Raw genomic sequence first — 16,283 nt, 5'->3', positions numbered from 1 at the left:
TCCTTTAGCTTAATTTCTTTGAGATTTCCCATCACTGAAGGTTCTCACAAGAGGCAGTGTACATGTTCTCTGCTATGACAACACTGTCATTGTGGTTACACTATTACAACAATCCAGTCTAATGGTTATTATTGTATTGCCTAACTTTAATACTGCATCTTTAAATCAAAGCATCTTTGAGTCTTCATTTCCATTGTATTACACAGATAAACACTAGAGATTTTCACCAACATAAAGGCTTTCACCTTGTGATGTCTATGGGTTTATTGGTCTCACCAATTTGTACTGTTTGGTTCACCTAAAGGATCAAAACTCCCCCTTGTTCATTCTTTTATATACTCTACGCAATCCTTTTGGCTGAGCAACTTTCCATTTAATGTGCTACTAGTAACTAACTTTTCTGTCCACTGACCCACATTGGTCAGTTTCTAGCCTGAACTCTGATGTGCCTTTAAATTATTGTGAGAAGAATGCAGCATTTTCATTTGTAAAGAATATTTATTTACTACTTTGAAATGCCTTATTAATCTCAACAGTGACCATATAAGATGTGGGATGGCACTGAAGCACACTGGGAGTTTAACTTCTTGGGTACCAAATAATTTATGTTTTAAAACTTAGATCAGTTCATGCTGAGAAGGGAACCCTTAGAAAAAAGTGGATTGGTAAAACAAAGCTCAGAAACCAGTTGAATGATTACTCAACAACCCAGCCCTACATTAATGTATTTATCTAATTAATTATTGAGCTACACTCTACAGATTTCTTGGAACACACTTTTAAAAATCTAACATTGGCCTTAGATGGCAATAATGTAATCATAATATTTAGGACTCAAAGTGCTGCTCAAACACTAATTAATCCTCAGTGTTCCTGATTGGTAGGTACAAAAGGCACCACATGCAGAGAATTTGGGTAAATAGAATAATTAACATCAAATAAACAAAGACTTTGGGCCAAACCCTGCTCACTCCACTCATGCATGTAGTCTCATTTAGATAAGTGGGAATACTCACATTACTAAGGCAAGCTAAGATTTGGCCCCTTAAGATGTTTTAAACAGGAGATTTATTGGTTCTGAATAACTAAGTCAATACAGAAATTGGGAAAAAGAACAATAACTTAAACCAACAAAACTGATAATTAAGAGGAAGTTACTTAGAGTGCCTCTGTATTCCAGATCATGACGGATAAAAATCTGGCCCTCTCCCTGGCAGCCTCCACAAAGAGGTCAAAGGCTGAATGGGTTCTGAAGTCTTGAACATCTTCCCAATGTGCAGCGGCAGTCAAAAAAACCAACAATGTTAGGAACCATTAAGAAACTGATAGATAATGAGACAGAAAATATCATCACGCCACTATACAAATCCATATACAAATCCACTCTTGAATACTGCACAAAGTTCCAGATGCCCCATCTCAAAAACACATATGTTAGAATTGGAAAAGGTACAGAGAAGGGCAACAAAAATTATTAGGGGTATGGAACAGCTTCCCCATGAGTGATTAAAAAGACTGGGACTGTTCTGCTTGGAAAAGAGACAACTATGGAGGGAAATGATAGACATCCATAAAATCATGAATGGTTTGGAGAAAGTGAGTATGGAAGTGTTATTTAGCCCTTTACATAACACAAGAACCAGGGGTCACCCAATGAAATTAAGAGGCAACAAGTTTAAAACAACCATAAAGAAGTACTTTTTCACATAACACACAGTCAGCTGTGGAACTCGTCACCAGGGGATGTTGTAAAGGCCAAAAGTATAACTGGGTTCAAAAGAGAACTAGATACATTCATGGAGGACAGATCCATCAATGGCTACTAGCCAAGATGGTCAAGGACAAAATCTCATGTGGCCGGATGTCCCTAAACCTCTGATTACTAGATGCTTTGACTGGACGACTGGGGATGCATCCCTTGATAATTGTCCTGTTCTGTTCTTTCCTTCTGAAGCAGCTGGCACTGGCCACTGTTAGAAGACAGGATACTGGGCTAGATGGACCATTGGTCTGACCCAGTGTGGCCATTCTTATGTTGCTATGTTAACTATCATTTCACTCCTAGATTTGGTCCCTCCAGGTCACAGGGGAGGCATGTACGTGAGGCAGTGTGTAGAACCTTGAACTGTTGCTGAATATGCTATATCTGTTTGGTGGTTAGAGTGATGATTTTACTATATGTCAATCTGTCACCTTTCACAAACACACTATGTTCACATGCATATGAACATTAATGTGCTGTGTTATTGTTTATGAACATGTTGGTAAATTTCAGTAGCGATGATCCTTTTTAAAAGGAAGCCCTTATTTTAGTAACTTAAAGTCCAATCCTCCAACTCACATAAAACTGTGTACGAATTCCTTACATGAGTGAAAATTGCAGGATTCCACCCTAGGTTAGTCTGAGAAGGAGGAGGAGCAGGGATCTGGCTATTTTACCAGTTGCTACCAATACTGTTTTATATTTTCGTAAATGTGCCCTGATACAATTATGGAGAAATTTCTAAAATAAATAATAGTGTGAAGGTGTAAATCTAGTAGTGTCACAAGGCACAGCAATGCAGTTTTGAATCTCAGTGCACTAAATAGGCATGGTTTGCTTAATAGAGTGATTGCTCTTGCCAAGAAAATGGTGAGAAACCAAGTGGCCAAAGGTTAAGCAGAGCATGTTGGCTTTGTAACACTGGCTCATGCAAAGACAGAGGGTGCTGGTAAGACTAGTTGACAGTTGCAGTTTTACCTTGGCACAAGGATCTAACTATTCAGTGAGTGCTTAAGAAAAGAGAATGATTAGCAAAGAAGGTTGAAGATATGAAATCGGATTTAACTATAGGTACAAGAAACTAATTCATGATGATTACAGTACATACAAAAAACTGTTAGGATGATGATGCTGGATGCAGGCGTGCTAACAGAGGCCTGAACTGCAAATGAAGGTGGGTAACCCAACAATAACTCATGGGTGTGCTTAGAGATAGCCTTGATTAGTGCATTTTATAAATAGTCTTTCCCTCCCACCACACATATTTATAGCTAGTGTCTTTCCTTAACCTAGTTTCCTGGGTTTCTGCAGGGTATATTATCACTTTAACTTGACGCAATATGGTTTTTCTTTCTTGTCCTCTTCCACCCTATCCCTTATGCTCCTGAAAACAAAATTACTTCCATGAGTGACTTTCCATATTGCCTTAGTCTGTAACCAATCAGATTATTTAGGAGTATCTGATAGCAATATTACTGAGGCTTTTTGAAAAAATAAATCTGAATGCCATGTTGGGGAAAGGTTCCGGCCTATTATATACCTACATACCAGGTGGAGCCCCTGCAAAACATTCTAGACTGATGATCCTGGAAACTGAAGTACTCTGTGTATCCATAGAATTGCCAGAGCAAGGGCAGCAGCAGGGCTAGCTTTACCCACTCTATCTCACTTTGACTTGGAAGGAATGGAAGTTCAGTCTCCCTGCCCTACTTAATCCATTATTGCTCTGCTGTGACTGCAGGGCTAATGGTGATGGGATCAGCATTGTCATCTTGCATGATTTTATCAGGAGTTTCGTGATATATTTTACTTGTTTTTAAAGCCTCAGTTCACGTACTTAAGTTATTGCCTGAGTATCCTAGCTTTCATTTTTTGTTTAAAGGCAGTTTCCAACCTTTGTGGCAGTAGACAAAAGCTTAAAAATACGACCTCCCCATGCCCCTAAATGCTACAACAGAAGGCAAATAAAAAGAACCTAAGATCTGTTGCTTTTAACATTTCATGCTTTTTAAACCAATCTGATGATTGTGGGGAGGTTGACTGATGATTCTGGAACAGTTAGAGGGTTAGCAAACCTCTGGTGTTTTTTTGTTGTGGGGAAGGCTAAGCTCTGGGACCCCGACAGACCTGCCCATTCACAGAGGCCAGCATATTTAGGCATTTTTAAAGTAGCTCTGTCAAGGTTAGTAGGCTCTAGCTGCACAGGGCTCCTGTGTGGCAACTCTGACCTTTTGGATTCTTTCCATCCTTGTTTCCCAAGCTGCTGGTTGCTGACACTGAAGTAACTTTTTTAAAAATTGCATCTGGCTTTTCTATGAGATTCAATGGAGGCAAACTAATATGTGTCTTGGGTCACATTCCTCCCTGCTGTAGTCAGGTCTGGGGCTTCCTTTCTTGAAAGTGCCCCTTTAAATGGTTTACAACTAAGCACATGATTTGGTATCCATAATATGTGATTTCTATATAGTGCATTTCATACCTTAGGTCCCTCTCAAATTACATCTCAAATCACAAGTAGCTTTGGACTGTAACCATTATATGTTCTGCCAATGTAAGACTTGATTTTGCAAGGTGCTATATAACCTCAACTCCCAGGATCAGCCTTAGAGCTTTACTGAAGGAATGTTGGCCAGGATACCAAGATTATCATCAACTCTTTTTAAAGAGTAGTATAGGATCTTTAATTTCCACCTGCAGAGATATCAGAGACAGACAGGGAGCACTGTTTTAAAATGTCTCATGCAAAAGCTTGCTCCTTTACCACTGCAGGACTCCTATCGCCATGCTCCTCTGCAGTGACTAAACTCAGGCCCTGGAGCTAGAGTTGAACAAATCACTTCTTGGAGGAGCCATGAGAACACTATCAACTGAGCCATAGTGACACATGTAACTCTAAGCCCAGTTCTGTAGTTCTTAAATTGACTTCAGTGAAAGCTTTGTCTCTATAATAATGTTGTGTACTGGGTAACAAATGCATATCTGTTATGATATATGATACATACGTGGCAGGATTATCCCAATTTATATATTTTGTAAACATACAATTTATTCAGCAGATTAGTTGTTTATACCTGTTTTGATGTAAAGCATGTGCATTAATTGTGAGAAGTGCTTTTACCCAATACACAGTAGCTACTCCTTAACCGAGCATGACCTTAACTCTCAAATAAATACATAATTTTGTAACACTTTTTTTAATAAAGGGGAAAAATATTGACTCATTTTAGTTACAGAAAAATCATAGTGATTTGTTAACATCTGTCCTTATAAAAATCCTTCTAAAATTTTAGTTGGAGGGAGGGATGAAATGTAGTACAATCTTGTCCCAGGCAAATTCCACTTACAACAAAAGGAAGTGTCATTTGATAACATAGCTGAAGGATCCAGTGAGTTAAAAGCCTTCAGATTTTCAGGTTATAAAATGAAATTGGTTTTGAGATACAAGCAAAAAAATAAAATAAATAAAACTACTTTTTTCTTTGTACTACCATTATATAATCACCAAGCTGATTTTGAAAAAAAAAATTTAATTGCTGAAAGGCTGGAAGTTTTTATATCATGTTCAAAACTCTGATTTTTTATCGCTAAACTATAAACCCCATGGAATTCAGGTGGGCGAGATTATAAAAGGAACTCAAGCCCTAACTACAGTGACACAACCTGAATGATATTGGTAGGAATGGCACCACTGTATGTTGTAGTAAAATGAGAAAATTAAGCAGGAGAGGCTGCCCCCAAGAGGAGAGAGGAAAAAACACAGACACAGTCAAACTGCTTGCAATTTGCTCAATGCTGCTGACTCAAGAGAGGCTTGGCATTGACTGAGGTAGACCTTGCTTCTCCTCTTCATCCTCTAACAAGAAGCAATCACAGCCCCACAGTACTGCAGGGAGAAACACTAATAGGTCAGCATTTTTTTCCCAGCCCTTGGCTGAGGATTGGGACTCGAGGAGTTGGTTGATCCTTGAGGCTATTCTGCGAGTGCCATCAAGAGGACAAAAGCTGTAATTCAAGTGGCTGCCAGGGGGAAAAGCAAATCAGTTACTTTTTCATACCTACAAAACTGAGGTCTCTCAAGGCTGAGCTTATGATGTGCAGGGCCCCAAAGTTCCAGAAAGACTGTGGAGGAGAAATCAGGCTAAAAGCCCCAGTGCTGAAGTGTGCGTGGGCATTTGCTGGTGAGTGGTTTCCTTCAGCTCTGCATCCACTGCCAAAGGGATGATATAGCTGAACTCATACAGGCTGCGGAACCTCTCAAGAGTAGGGTCCCAGAGCTGCTGTTTGCTTATGTTTATGACAAGCCCTCAATTTACTCATACTGCTTTATGATATTAAATTTAACTTCTATTTAAATTAGATGAAAAACAGGAGGAGGAATGGATCAGACACTCACTGAAATATTTTTTTTTTAAAAAAGGCATAACAGTAATACAAACAGTGTCTGTGAAAATGCTGAAAGACTTGGAATGCCCCCCACAGGTCAGGCTTTGGTGATTTCTTTGCAGAAGCAGAACTTTACTGACATGAATATGACTGAAGAAAAAGGTGACAGAAAAAGGTAAGTCTGAAATGTTTCATTCAAAAGAAGAGACATACAAGAAGGTTTACAAGGTGCTCAGATCCAGCAGCGATGAGTGTGTATAAATATATGCAAACGTATATTTAGCAAGAGATTACTATATTACAGCAGTAACATGAGAGGAATTTAAAACAGCCCCAAGTCTCTCTCAATACTTAATAGATGAAGTCTGGTTACCAAACTCTTCCTGAGTATTGCACTAAAAGGAAAGGCTAGAAGCCAGAGACTAGAAAAATGTCAAACACACCATTTGTAATAATTTCAAATTGGAGTGAATTTAGTAACCAGGAAGCAAGAACCTAACTGTACAGTCATCCTGCCAGAAGCTGCTAAGCATCCTTGTTTATTATTGCTAGGTGTTGATAAACAGCTACCAAATCCCATGGCTACATCTTAGCAGTCTGTGATCTCTGTCACTCTTTGAGCGAACTCCCAGGGGTGCTGTACCTCAGTTCTTAGGTGCAGTCAGCACCCATTGTTATTCTAGTTATGCTCTTGAGAGCATGCCAGCCATGCACAACATTGTGGTAACTTATGTGGATATGTAAGTAAGATGTAATCAGCAATTCATTTTTCACTTGTAACTAGGGAAAAGCTGAGCTCGGGGAGTGCTCTGCTCTGGAATTTTGATTTAGGCCCATTTCCACTTGTGACATAGGCTGTGCCCTTCTCCATTCTATTGTTTTTAAATGAGAAATAACAGTCACAACCCCTTCTCTCCATAAGCACATTCCTACCTTACAAGCCCCAGATTAAGACGTTGCTACACTGTTTGATATTTACTGTGGGATTCCCATCTCCACTGCCCCACAAGCCCTGAACAGCTGCAAACTTGCCAAGTTTTCATTTTCTAACACCTCCCACTCCCAATTGATTATCTCCCCCCGCCACCCGAAATCCTTTTCCTGCTATCATTGGCAAAGTTAAATTGCTTTTTAAATGAACGAACGATCTCTCTCTTTTTACAATTGCTCTAAAGAGATGCCTGAGGCACAGTGTAAGATCTGATCAAGACAAGCTTTGTGAATGTCCTTCTGGCTTATGTCTTATTTTAAGATACTGAGGGGGAATGACTCAAAGCACAAATTATGTATGTACAAGAGTACTGAAATGCAGCCAATTCTAGGATGTAAGGTAAGTAATAGACACACAACACAAGGCACTAAAGTAGAGGGAAATGATACTTTGCCCAAGGACACTGGGGCCAGGGCCGGCTCTAACTTTTTTGCTGCCCCAAGCAAAAAACAAAAACAAAAAAACCCCCGAGTGCTGCCCTGCCGAAACAAAAACCAAACCCCCTGAGCGCTGCCCCGCCGAAACCACCCACCCCCCAGCACTACCCCGCTGAAACAACCCCCCTGAGCGCTGCCCCGCCGAAACAACCCCCCTGAAGCACTGCCCTGCTGAAACAAAAACCAAACCCCCTGAGTGCTGCCCTGCCGAAACAAAACCAAAACCAAACCCCCCTGAGTGCTGCTGCGCCGAAACAACCTGCCCCCCCAGCGCCGTCCCGCCAAAACAACCCCCCCGAGCGCCACCCTGCTGAAACAAAAACAAAAAACCTTGAGCTCCACCCTGCCGAAACAACCCGCCCCCCCAGCGCCACCCCGCTGAAACAAAAACCAAAACCCCTGAGCGCTGCCCTGCCGAAACAACCCCCCTGAGCACTGCCCCACCGAAACAAAACCAAAATCCCGAGTGCTGCCCCGTCGAAACAACCCGCCCCCCCCAGTGCCGTCCCGCCAAAACAACCCCCCCGAACGCCATCCTGCCAAAACAAAAAAACCTTGAGCTCCGCCCCGCCGAAACAACCGGCTCCCCCAGCGCCACCCTGCTGAAACAAAAACAAAACAAAAAAACTGGAGTGCTGCCCCACCACCCCAAGATTGCTGCCCTTAGAAAGTGCCGCCCCAAGCATGTTCTTGGTCGGCTGGTGCCTGGAGCTGGCCCTGACTGGGACAAACCTTGCCACAAAAAGTACCCTAGGATATTTCGTGTCCACACAGAACCTCCATTTCTAAGGTCAAGTCTGAAAGGCACACACAGTACACTGCATGAAGCTCAATTTATCCACCTCAGAAAGATATAAGCTGAGCTGATATGCCCAAGAAGTCTGGAGATCTCAGGAGTGATTTTAACCTAGTACTCTGGCTAAAATGTTAACTTAGGCCTTATACCTGGCTAAGCTAAATCCAGCCTCTAAATTTACAACTGGATGCAGGATTTTTCTTCACCTCTTGCCCTACATTATTGTTTAGTGTTGCTAGGTGCTGATAAACAGCTACCACATCAGCACCTGCATTTCAGTAGTTTACGGTCTCTGCATGTCCCGTAACTACCTTCCACGGGTATTGAGGCTCAGTTAGTTAATATTTGTAAAATGCTTTGAGATCCTGAGATGAAAGGTATTACAGAAAGGCAAACTATTATTGCATTACTATTTTTGGACCCCTAAGCCCTGTTCCTGCTTATTAATGAAAAGATACTAATCTCCTTGAGTGAGAGAAAGAATTAACATTTTCTATCACTACTATATAGATATGGGGATTTCTTTCCTTTTTGTCCCCCCCTTTCCCAATATTTCATTCTGAAAACTTTTACCAGTTTTGGTGGCCATGGGATCAGTATTGGCTCCCTCTACCCCTGTACGTACAACTATTTCCCCCTTATCTTGGTTACCGTATGATCTCTGTAGCCCATTTTCTCTGTAGCTTATAGTACGGATGGCAGATGTGTTTGTTGTACTGGTACTCTTGTAATTGTTATTGTTATAGTGTAAATTCTGTTTATTGTTGAAAAATTAACAGATCTAAAATTGCTTACCCCAATGGAAAGCTTGTTTCCAAATACCAACATTTATTAGTAAATAATTGTATTTTAACAAGTACTTTCACAACTCCTCTCTGCCTGGAAAGTTTATTTTTCAGAGATCACTTGCATCTCAGCATTAGTAAGAGCAGGACACCATTGCATGATATAAATGTATTAAATGCTGCTCTCTAGTGTTTAAAACTGCACCAGCAAACACTGCTCTTCTATTCAATACTTACAAACATGCTGTCACTGCTCAACAACTTTACTAAGTCAGGGAGATCAAGGTCACTGGTCTTTATCACAGCCATATAGTAAACTTACCCTGCTGCTACATAATTTGGGATTGCTATTTACCCTTTCTTGGTGCTGGGAGGACAGGAAGAGGGTACTTTGGTTGTGGTTTAATCTGGACAATTTTCTGCTGAGTGGGGGGACTCCTTAGTAGAACTGGGGAACCAGGGAGCCTCCCCTCCAGTAATGAAAGTTCAGGAACTAGCTCTCTGTTCCCCTGGGAGATGTGTGTGGCACTTTCTTTTCCATGGGGCTCTTTCTTATCCTTGGGGGACATGGATGGAGGGTCTTCCAAGGAGGTGGGCACCCAAGTACCTTGAAAACAAGTTGATTCTGCACCATACTCTCCCCAGAACTGTGAAATCTACTGGGGAAGGGATTGCTCACTTAGGGTGGAGGATGGAGTGAGGAGGGTCCTGGAGGGCTCTATGATGGGGGAGGGTTGTATCTGGGGGCTTCTAATGAGGGTTGCTCCTCTCCTTGGCTCCGAGTGGGGTCTTACTATGCAGTCTGGGGGAAGGTGGGTATCTGGGACAGGGGTTCCCCTCAGGGTGTTTGGGGTAGAGGTTACCCAGGCGAGGGGTGTCTATGGGGGATCTGTGCCGGGGGTGCCCCTCGCCTTGGCTATGAGCGGGTTCTGCACCAGGCTGTCCGGTGGAAGATGGGTGTTTGGGGTAGGGGTTACCCAGGCAGGGGGTCCCTATGGGGGGATCTGTGCCGGGGGTGCCCCTCACCTTGGCTATGAGCGGGTTCTGCACCAGGCTGTCCGGGGGAAGGTGGGTGTTTGGGGTAGGGGTTACCCAGGCAGGGGGTGTCTATGGGGGGATCTGTGCCGGGGGTGCCCCTCACCTTGGCTATGAGCGGGTTCTGCACCAGGCTGTCCGGGGGAAGGTGCGTGTTTGGGGCAGGGGTTACCCAGGCGGGGGGTCCCTATGGGGGGATCTGTGCCGGGGGTGCCCCTCACCTTGGCTATGAGCGGGTTCTGCACCAGGCTGTCCGGGGGAAGGTGGGTGTTTGGGGTAGGGGTTACCCCGGCAGGGGGTGTCTATAGGGGGATCTGTGCCGGGGGTGCCCCTCACCTTGGCTATGAGCGGGTTCTGCACCAGGCTGTCCGGGGGAAGGTGGGTGTTTGGGGCAGGGGTTACCCAGGCAGGGGGTGTCTATAGGGGGATCTGTGCCGGGGGTGCCCCTCACCTTGGCTATGAGCGGGTTCTGCACCAGGCTGTCTCGGGCCACCCCCAGCCGCTCGTTCTCGCTGCCCGGCTGCACTTCGGCCAGGGTCCTGGGCCGCCGCGGCGGGGGGCAGATCTGGCTGGCGCTGCGGCGCCGGGGGAGCTCCTTGGGGCCGCTGGTGGCCCAGGCCATGGCCGAGGTCCTGCTCCGGCGCTCGGGAACGCGGTGCCGCTGGCTCCCGGGCCCCTAGACCGCACCAGGCGGGGGGGGGGGGCAGATTCGGCAGAGGGAAAGCCGAGACCCCCCCCACCTGGGGCAGGGGCACCCTGCGGGCGCAGGGAGAGAAGAGAGGCGAAGACCCCGGCCCTGAGACCCACCCCACCGGGGCTACAGCTCGGGGAGGGCAATAGGGACCGTTGTGAGGGGAGACGCCCCCCGCAGTGATGGAGCGGCCCGTTGCCAGGACAACGAAGGACGCTAATAGGCTCTAATGGATATAGGAAGGGCTTGGGGGCGGGGGAAATTACCAAGGGGAGGGGAGGATCCCAGGCACTAACCCGGCCTCCTCCCTCCCAAGCAGGCTTTGACCCCAGCTCCTGCCCTGCTGGGGACTGGCCCTGTCACAAGCCTTTTGCTGTTCCAAAGCAGCAGCAGATGGAGGAAGAAACCTGGGTCACCAAAGTACACAAGAACAGCGCTACTGGGTCAGACCAAAGGTCCATCTAGCCCGGTATCCTGTCTTCCAGCAGTGGCCAATGCCAGGCGCCCCAGAGGGAATGAACAGAACAAGTAATCGTCAAGTGATCCATCCCCTGTTGCCCATTCCCAGCTTCTGGCAAACAGAGGCTAGGGACACCATCCCTGCCCATCCTGGCTAATAGCCATTGATAGACCTATCCTCCGTGAACCTTAGTTATTTTTCTAACCCTGTTATAGTCTTGGCCTTCACAACATCCTCTGGCAAAGAGTTCCACAGGTTGACTGTGTGGTGTGTGAAGAACTACTTCATTTTGTTTGTTTTAAACCTGCTGCCTATTAATTTCATTTGGTGACCCCTAGTTCTTGTGTTGTAAGGAGTAGTAAACAACACTTCCTTATCTATTTTCTCTACACCAGTCATGATTTTATAGACCACAACCATATCTCCCCTTAGCTATCTCTTTTCCAAGCTGAAAAGTCCCAGTCTTATTAATCTCCTCATATGGAAGCTGTTCCATACCCCTAATCATTTTTGTTGCCTTTTCTGAACCTTTTCCAATTCCAATATATCTTTTTGGAGATGGGGCGACCACATATGCACTCAGTATTCGGGATGTGGGCATACCATGGATTTATATAGAGGCAACATGATATTTTCCATCTTATTATCTATCCCTTTCTTAATTATTCCCAGCATTCTGTTCAGTTTTTTGACTGCGGCTGCACAGATGTTTTCAGAGAACTATCCACAATGACTCCAAGATCTCTTTCTTGAGTGGTAACAGCTAATTTAGACCACATCATTTTACATGTATACTTGGGATTGTGCTTTCCAACGTGCATTACTTTGCATTTATCAACATTAAATTTAATCTGCCATTTTGTTGCCCAGTTACCCAGTTTTGAGAGATCCTTCTATAGCTCTTCACAGTCTGCCTGGGTCTTAATTATCTTTAGTCATTTTGTATCATCTGCAAATTTTGCCCCCTCACTGTTTACCCCTTTTTCCAGATAATTTATGAATATGTTGAATAGGACTGGTCCCAGAACAGACCCCTGGGGGACACCACTATTTACCTCTCCATTCTGAAAACTGACAATTTGCTTCCCCCAAAAGAGATTAAAGGGCTGCCTTAGCTCAGCATTACAAGGGACACTTACCCCCAGAAACCTAGCCAATTATGGGGGGAAATGTTTCATGTAGTACCTGGCTCCTATAATATAGCTGAGTCCTCCCCACCCCCAGCCAACTCTGGTATTTTTATAATCCTCTTTTTACAGTGCTTTCTTTTCCACGTGAATGTCTCAACAAATGACAGGGGAAACCGATTATATCCCAACCTGACAATACAAACAGAGAGACCAGGTGTGTGAGGTAATATCTTTTATTGGACCAACTTCTGTTGGTGAGAGAGACAAGCTTGCTGGAAAGCAGCTTGTCTGTCTCACCAACAGAAGTTGGTCCAGTAAAAGGTATTACCTTAGCTCTCTAATATCCTGGGACCAACAAGGCTAGAACAACATAAAGAAGTTTGAAATACAGGAGCTCAAAATATCTTTTTTCAGATTAAGAATTTAAATTTTACTTTTAATATGAAATTATCTTCTGTCAATATATTACTGGGGACTGAGTCAGGGAGAGTTCAAGACAGGAACACATGCTTAATGTTTTAAATCACATAGTAGAGAGGGAGACACATACTTTATTATAATTGCTAGAGTTGATCTTCCTTTATCAAGAGTGATTTTATGTTCCCTTTGCTAAAAATGCCAAGGAAAGCTTGAATTATTTTTCTTCAGTTTCACCCAGACGGCTTCATCTTGTCCCTCCTCTGAACTCAATTTTGAACTCCTAGACTGCCTGACAAATGGGAAGCTGTCAAAGCAGACTCATCAGGGTTTGCTGGAATTGTGTCTGCTGTTAGCTTGCAGCCAGACTGTCAGAGAGGGAGGGACAAGAGGAGAGCCATCTGATGCCTGAGTTGAAGTTGTAGCTAGTAAAAGAACCACATATGGATGATTATATTGAGGAACTGCTTACATTACCACTTTCCTTGAGCTGGACTCATACTATGATCTATTTTTAATATCTGGTTAAATATTCTTGGGTGGAAAAACATGGTCCACACCAATTTAGCAAGCTTAATCAATGTCAAAGCTTTATTAAGAGAATTTTAGGACAATATACTACCACCTTAAAACACAAAATATAGGCGCATAAGTAAAACAGGAAAGGATAATGATCGGTTACCAATCCAGGTAGGCAGTTTCTTCATCACCAGGTCATTACTGGGTCAGTCTTGTGTGTCCTGCATTGCTCCGATTGTTTTCAACAGTTCACATCCTTTTATACCCTTATATAAACTGTACATTCGCATGTGATACCCATATCTAATGGTTCATTTGCCTTGTCCGTATTTGATCTCTCATGCTATATGCGTGCTGCGTTTTTATATCAAAACATCCTAATTAGTTCCTTCATATCAATCATGCACAGATGACACATAGAAATACATGTAATCTCTTCCATTCATCTGTTTTCTGTTTTTCTCAACTCATCTATTTTAGCCATCTTGCTCTTGTCCCTGATTGGGGGGGGGGAAGGGGGGAAGAGGGTGGCAGAATACTTTGTTCTTCTCAGGAATCCTGTTCAATATTTAGCAAGCATTTGTGTTTCTTTTTTAGTTAAGACACACTCTGGCAGTTTAGAACGCTTGTTCTAATAAACAGAATACTATGCTAAGCATTCAGCAATTAAAATTTCCACTCTTAATAAAGGTTGCACAGCTTGTAATTCTTCAAGCTTGATGGGGTTTGGTTCACTTAACGATAGGCCTTAACTTAGCAATAGGTCCTTCATCTTAATGGTCAAGAGAATCATGCCTAGCCTTAACTCTTACTTCTCATATGTGAGTAACATGACCATCCAACAATACTGTATACTATTGTACAATGAATTGTTTAAGTGACATGAGGCACATGGGGTCAGAAAAATATCAAATTCTCCACTGAAGCTAAAGAACTAGTGAAATTTCTTCCTGGCTTTGGAGTAGCATTCATGCATGAAGGTACTTGCACACCAGAGTGATAAAATATTATACAAACCTAACAGATGGATAGATGCATTTTGAAATGATTGACAGTTTAAAAACTGAGTACATGTGGTTTAACATAATTATTGAAGAAGATAGCTGAAGGTAATTACTTTTATACTAGAATCTGTCAAAAGAAAAGTTTCCTATCCGCTTCCCCTTTCCCCTCAGTTCTGAATATTATGTATAAATGTACAAAGCTCAAATTCACTGTACTTTCCAAGAGTGTGTTCTAGTGTACTCTAATTGGCAAGCCACAATATACTTACATTGTAGCCAGGAGTGATCTTTTATGGGTAGATTACAAACCATTTTAAAAAAAGTTTAATAGTGGAAATACTGGCAACTTAAAGTACAATGACTTCACTACGGAGATGTAAATAGAAATTAAGTCATTTTAATAGAAGAAACAAGCAAAGTTTAAAGAGTATTATAAAATTAGTCAGGCTTCTTGACCGCAATGCAGCAAAACACTTAATCAGGGCTTTAAAACTATTGCAGTTGTCCACATGAGAAGATTGCACTTCAGTATAGTACACTCAGTAACAGGATCATGTGATCTGATAAATTCATTACTTATATCACAGGTGTAGCGATAACTGAGGAAAATAACACTGATCAATTTTATTATTGTAGAAATCCAAATAAATGTCTTAAGACCAATATTGAACATACAAGAATTGCTGTAAATAAGCTTACAGGGAGATACTGGACTATGGTGCTATTTTGTTTCTATACACCAGCTGCTTTCCCTTTGTGGCTTCAGGCTTCTGTGAAAACAAAAGGGTTTGTCATTTTAAAGTCAACAGTGATTGGGGTAGGTGCAGAAGACAATTAATTACAGTACTTTCTGGGGTAGCATTAGTAAACTGTGCACAATTTCTCAGCATTTGATTAATACAGATAAGGCTGACTTATTTTAAGGGCTTTTGTTATTATATAATGGATGTTGCTCTATAATTTAGGTTATTACTTTACCTGTGTTCTCATTTTTAACTGTGTAAAAAAAGAACAGATTGAGAAAGTTTATTAAATACCAATCCATAAAGTTGTGTCCTGGACTGTAAAGAATGCATGGATTTTACGACTTCTTAATCACTGAGTGGAGAAGCAGAGTGAAAATTCTAGTTTCCTTGTAATACTTCCAACATATCGTTCTTGCGAATACTACGGAAGTCCCATTAAACCTTGTGCAGACATTCAACTATGATTCTCACAGTGGATTACTCAAAAAACCCTCAGATTCCAATCTTAAAAAGACTTGTGCACAGCCACTGCTCATAGTGTATAAAGATAAGTGTGTCTTTCCTGGATCACAGCCGAAAGTTATACCCCCACTAGAATCTGCTTTAATCCTCACTGATTTTTTTTAATTTCTGAAGGAAATGCATCCTTAAAATGTTGCTAAGCAAATCTTTTACTCACCTGACCCAACAACCACCATGAAAAGAAGCAGGACATATACTTTTACTAGTAGCTGTGATTGGCAGGACAAAGCAGAAAAGCCAAATGCCCATTTGGCAAGGTTAGCTGCATTTTTACATCAAAACATCCTAACTGGATAATATATATGGAGATATATCTATCTCATAGAACTGGAAGGGACCTTGAAAGGTCATCAAGTCCAGCCCCTTGCCTTCATTAGCAGAACTAAATACTGATTTTGCCCCAGATCCCTAAGTGGATCCAGCTCACAACCCTGGGTTTAGCAGGCCAATGCTCAAACCATGGAGCTCTCTCTCCCTTTGCAATGTTCCACTTTAGGTCCCTGATGATGATCATGCTGGATGAGCTTTTGACCAGCTATGATAGGCAAATGGATATTTCAGCTTTTAGCTTTTTAAAGCAAATGAGCACCATGCACCTCAAGTGC

At 42.6% G+C, this 16,283-nt stretch overlaps 1 protein-coding gene across 3 annotated transcripts in view; it reads right to left on the bottom strand.

Annotated features, from left to right (window-relative positions):
- The window catches only part of CFAP77 (cilia and flagella associated protein 77), a 99,775-nt gene extending 88,729 nt beyond the window's left edge, over positions 1 to 11,046 (bottom strand). For 2 of the 3 annotated variants that reach the window (XM_030536026.1, XM_030536028.1), the window contains exon 1: positions 10,641 to 11,046. In XM_030536026.1, the coding sequence (XP_030391886.1) occupies positions 10,641 to 10,811 (171 nt within the window). In that variant the 5' untranslated portion in view covers positions 10,812 to 11,046. The remainder of the gene's footprint in view (positions 1 to 10,640) is intronic. The other variant, XM_030536027.1, reaches the window with a different exon arrangement.
- Between the last annotated feature and the right edge of the window lie 5,237 nt (positions 11,047 to 16,283).

This window comes from Gopherus evgoodei, chromosome 16, assembly GCF_007399415.2.
Source record: "Gopherus evgoodei ecotype Sinaloan lineage chromosome 16, rGopEvg1_v1.p, whole genome shotgun sequence".
Classification (NCBI taxonomy): Eukaryota; Metazoa; Chordata; order Testudines; family Testudinidae; genus Gopherus; species Gopherus evgoodei.
This window is presented reverse-complemented; position numbering and strand designations above follow the sequence as displayed.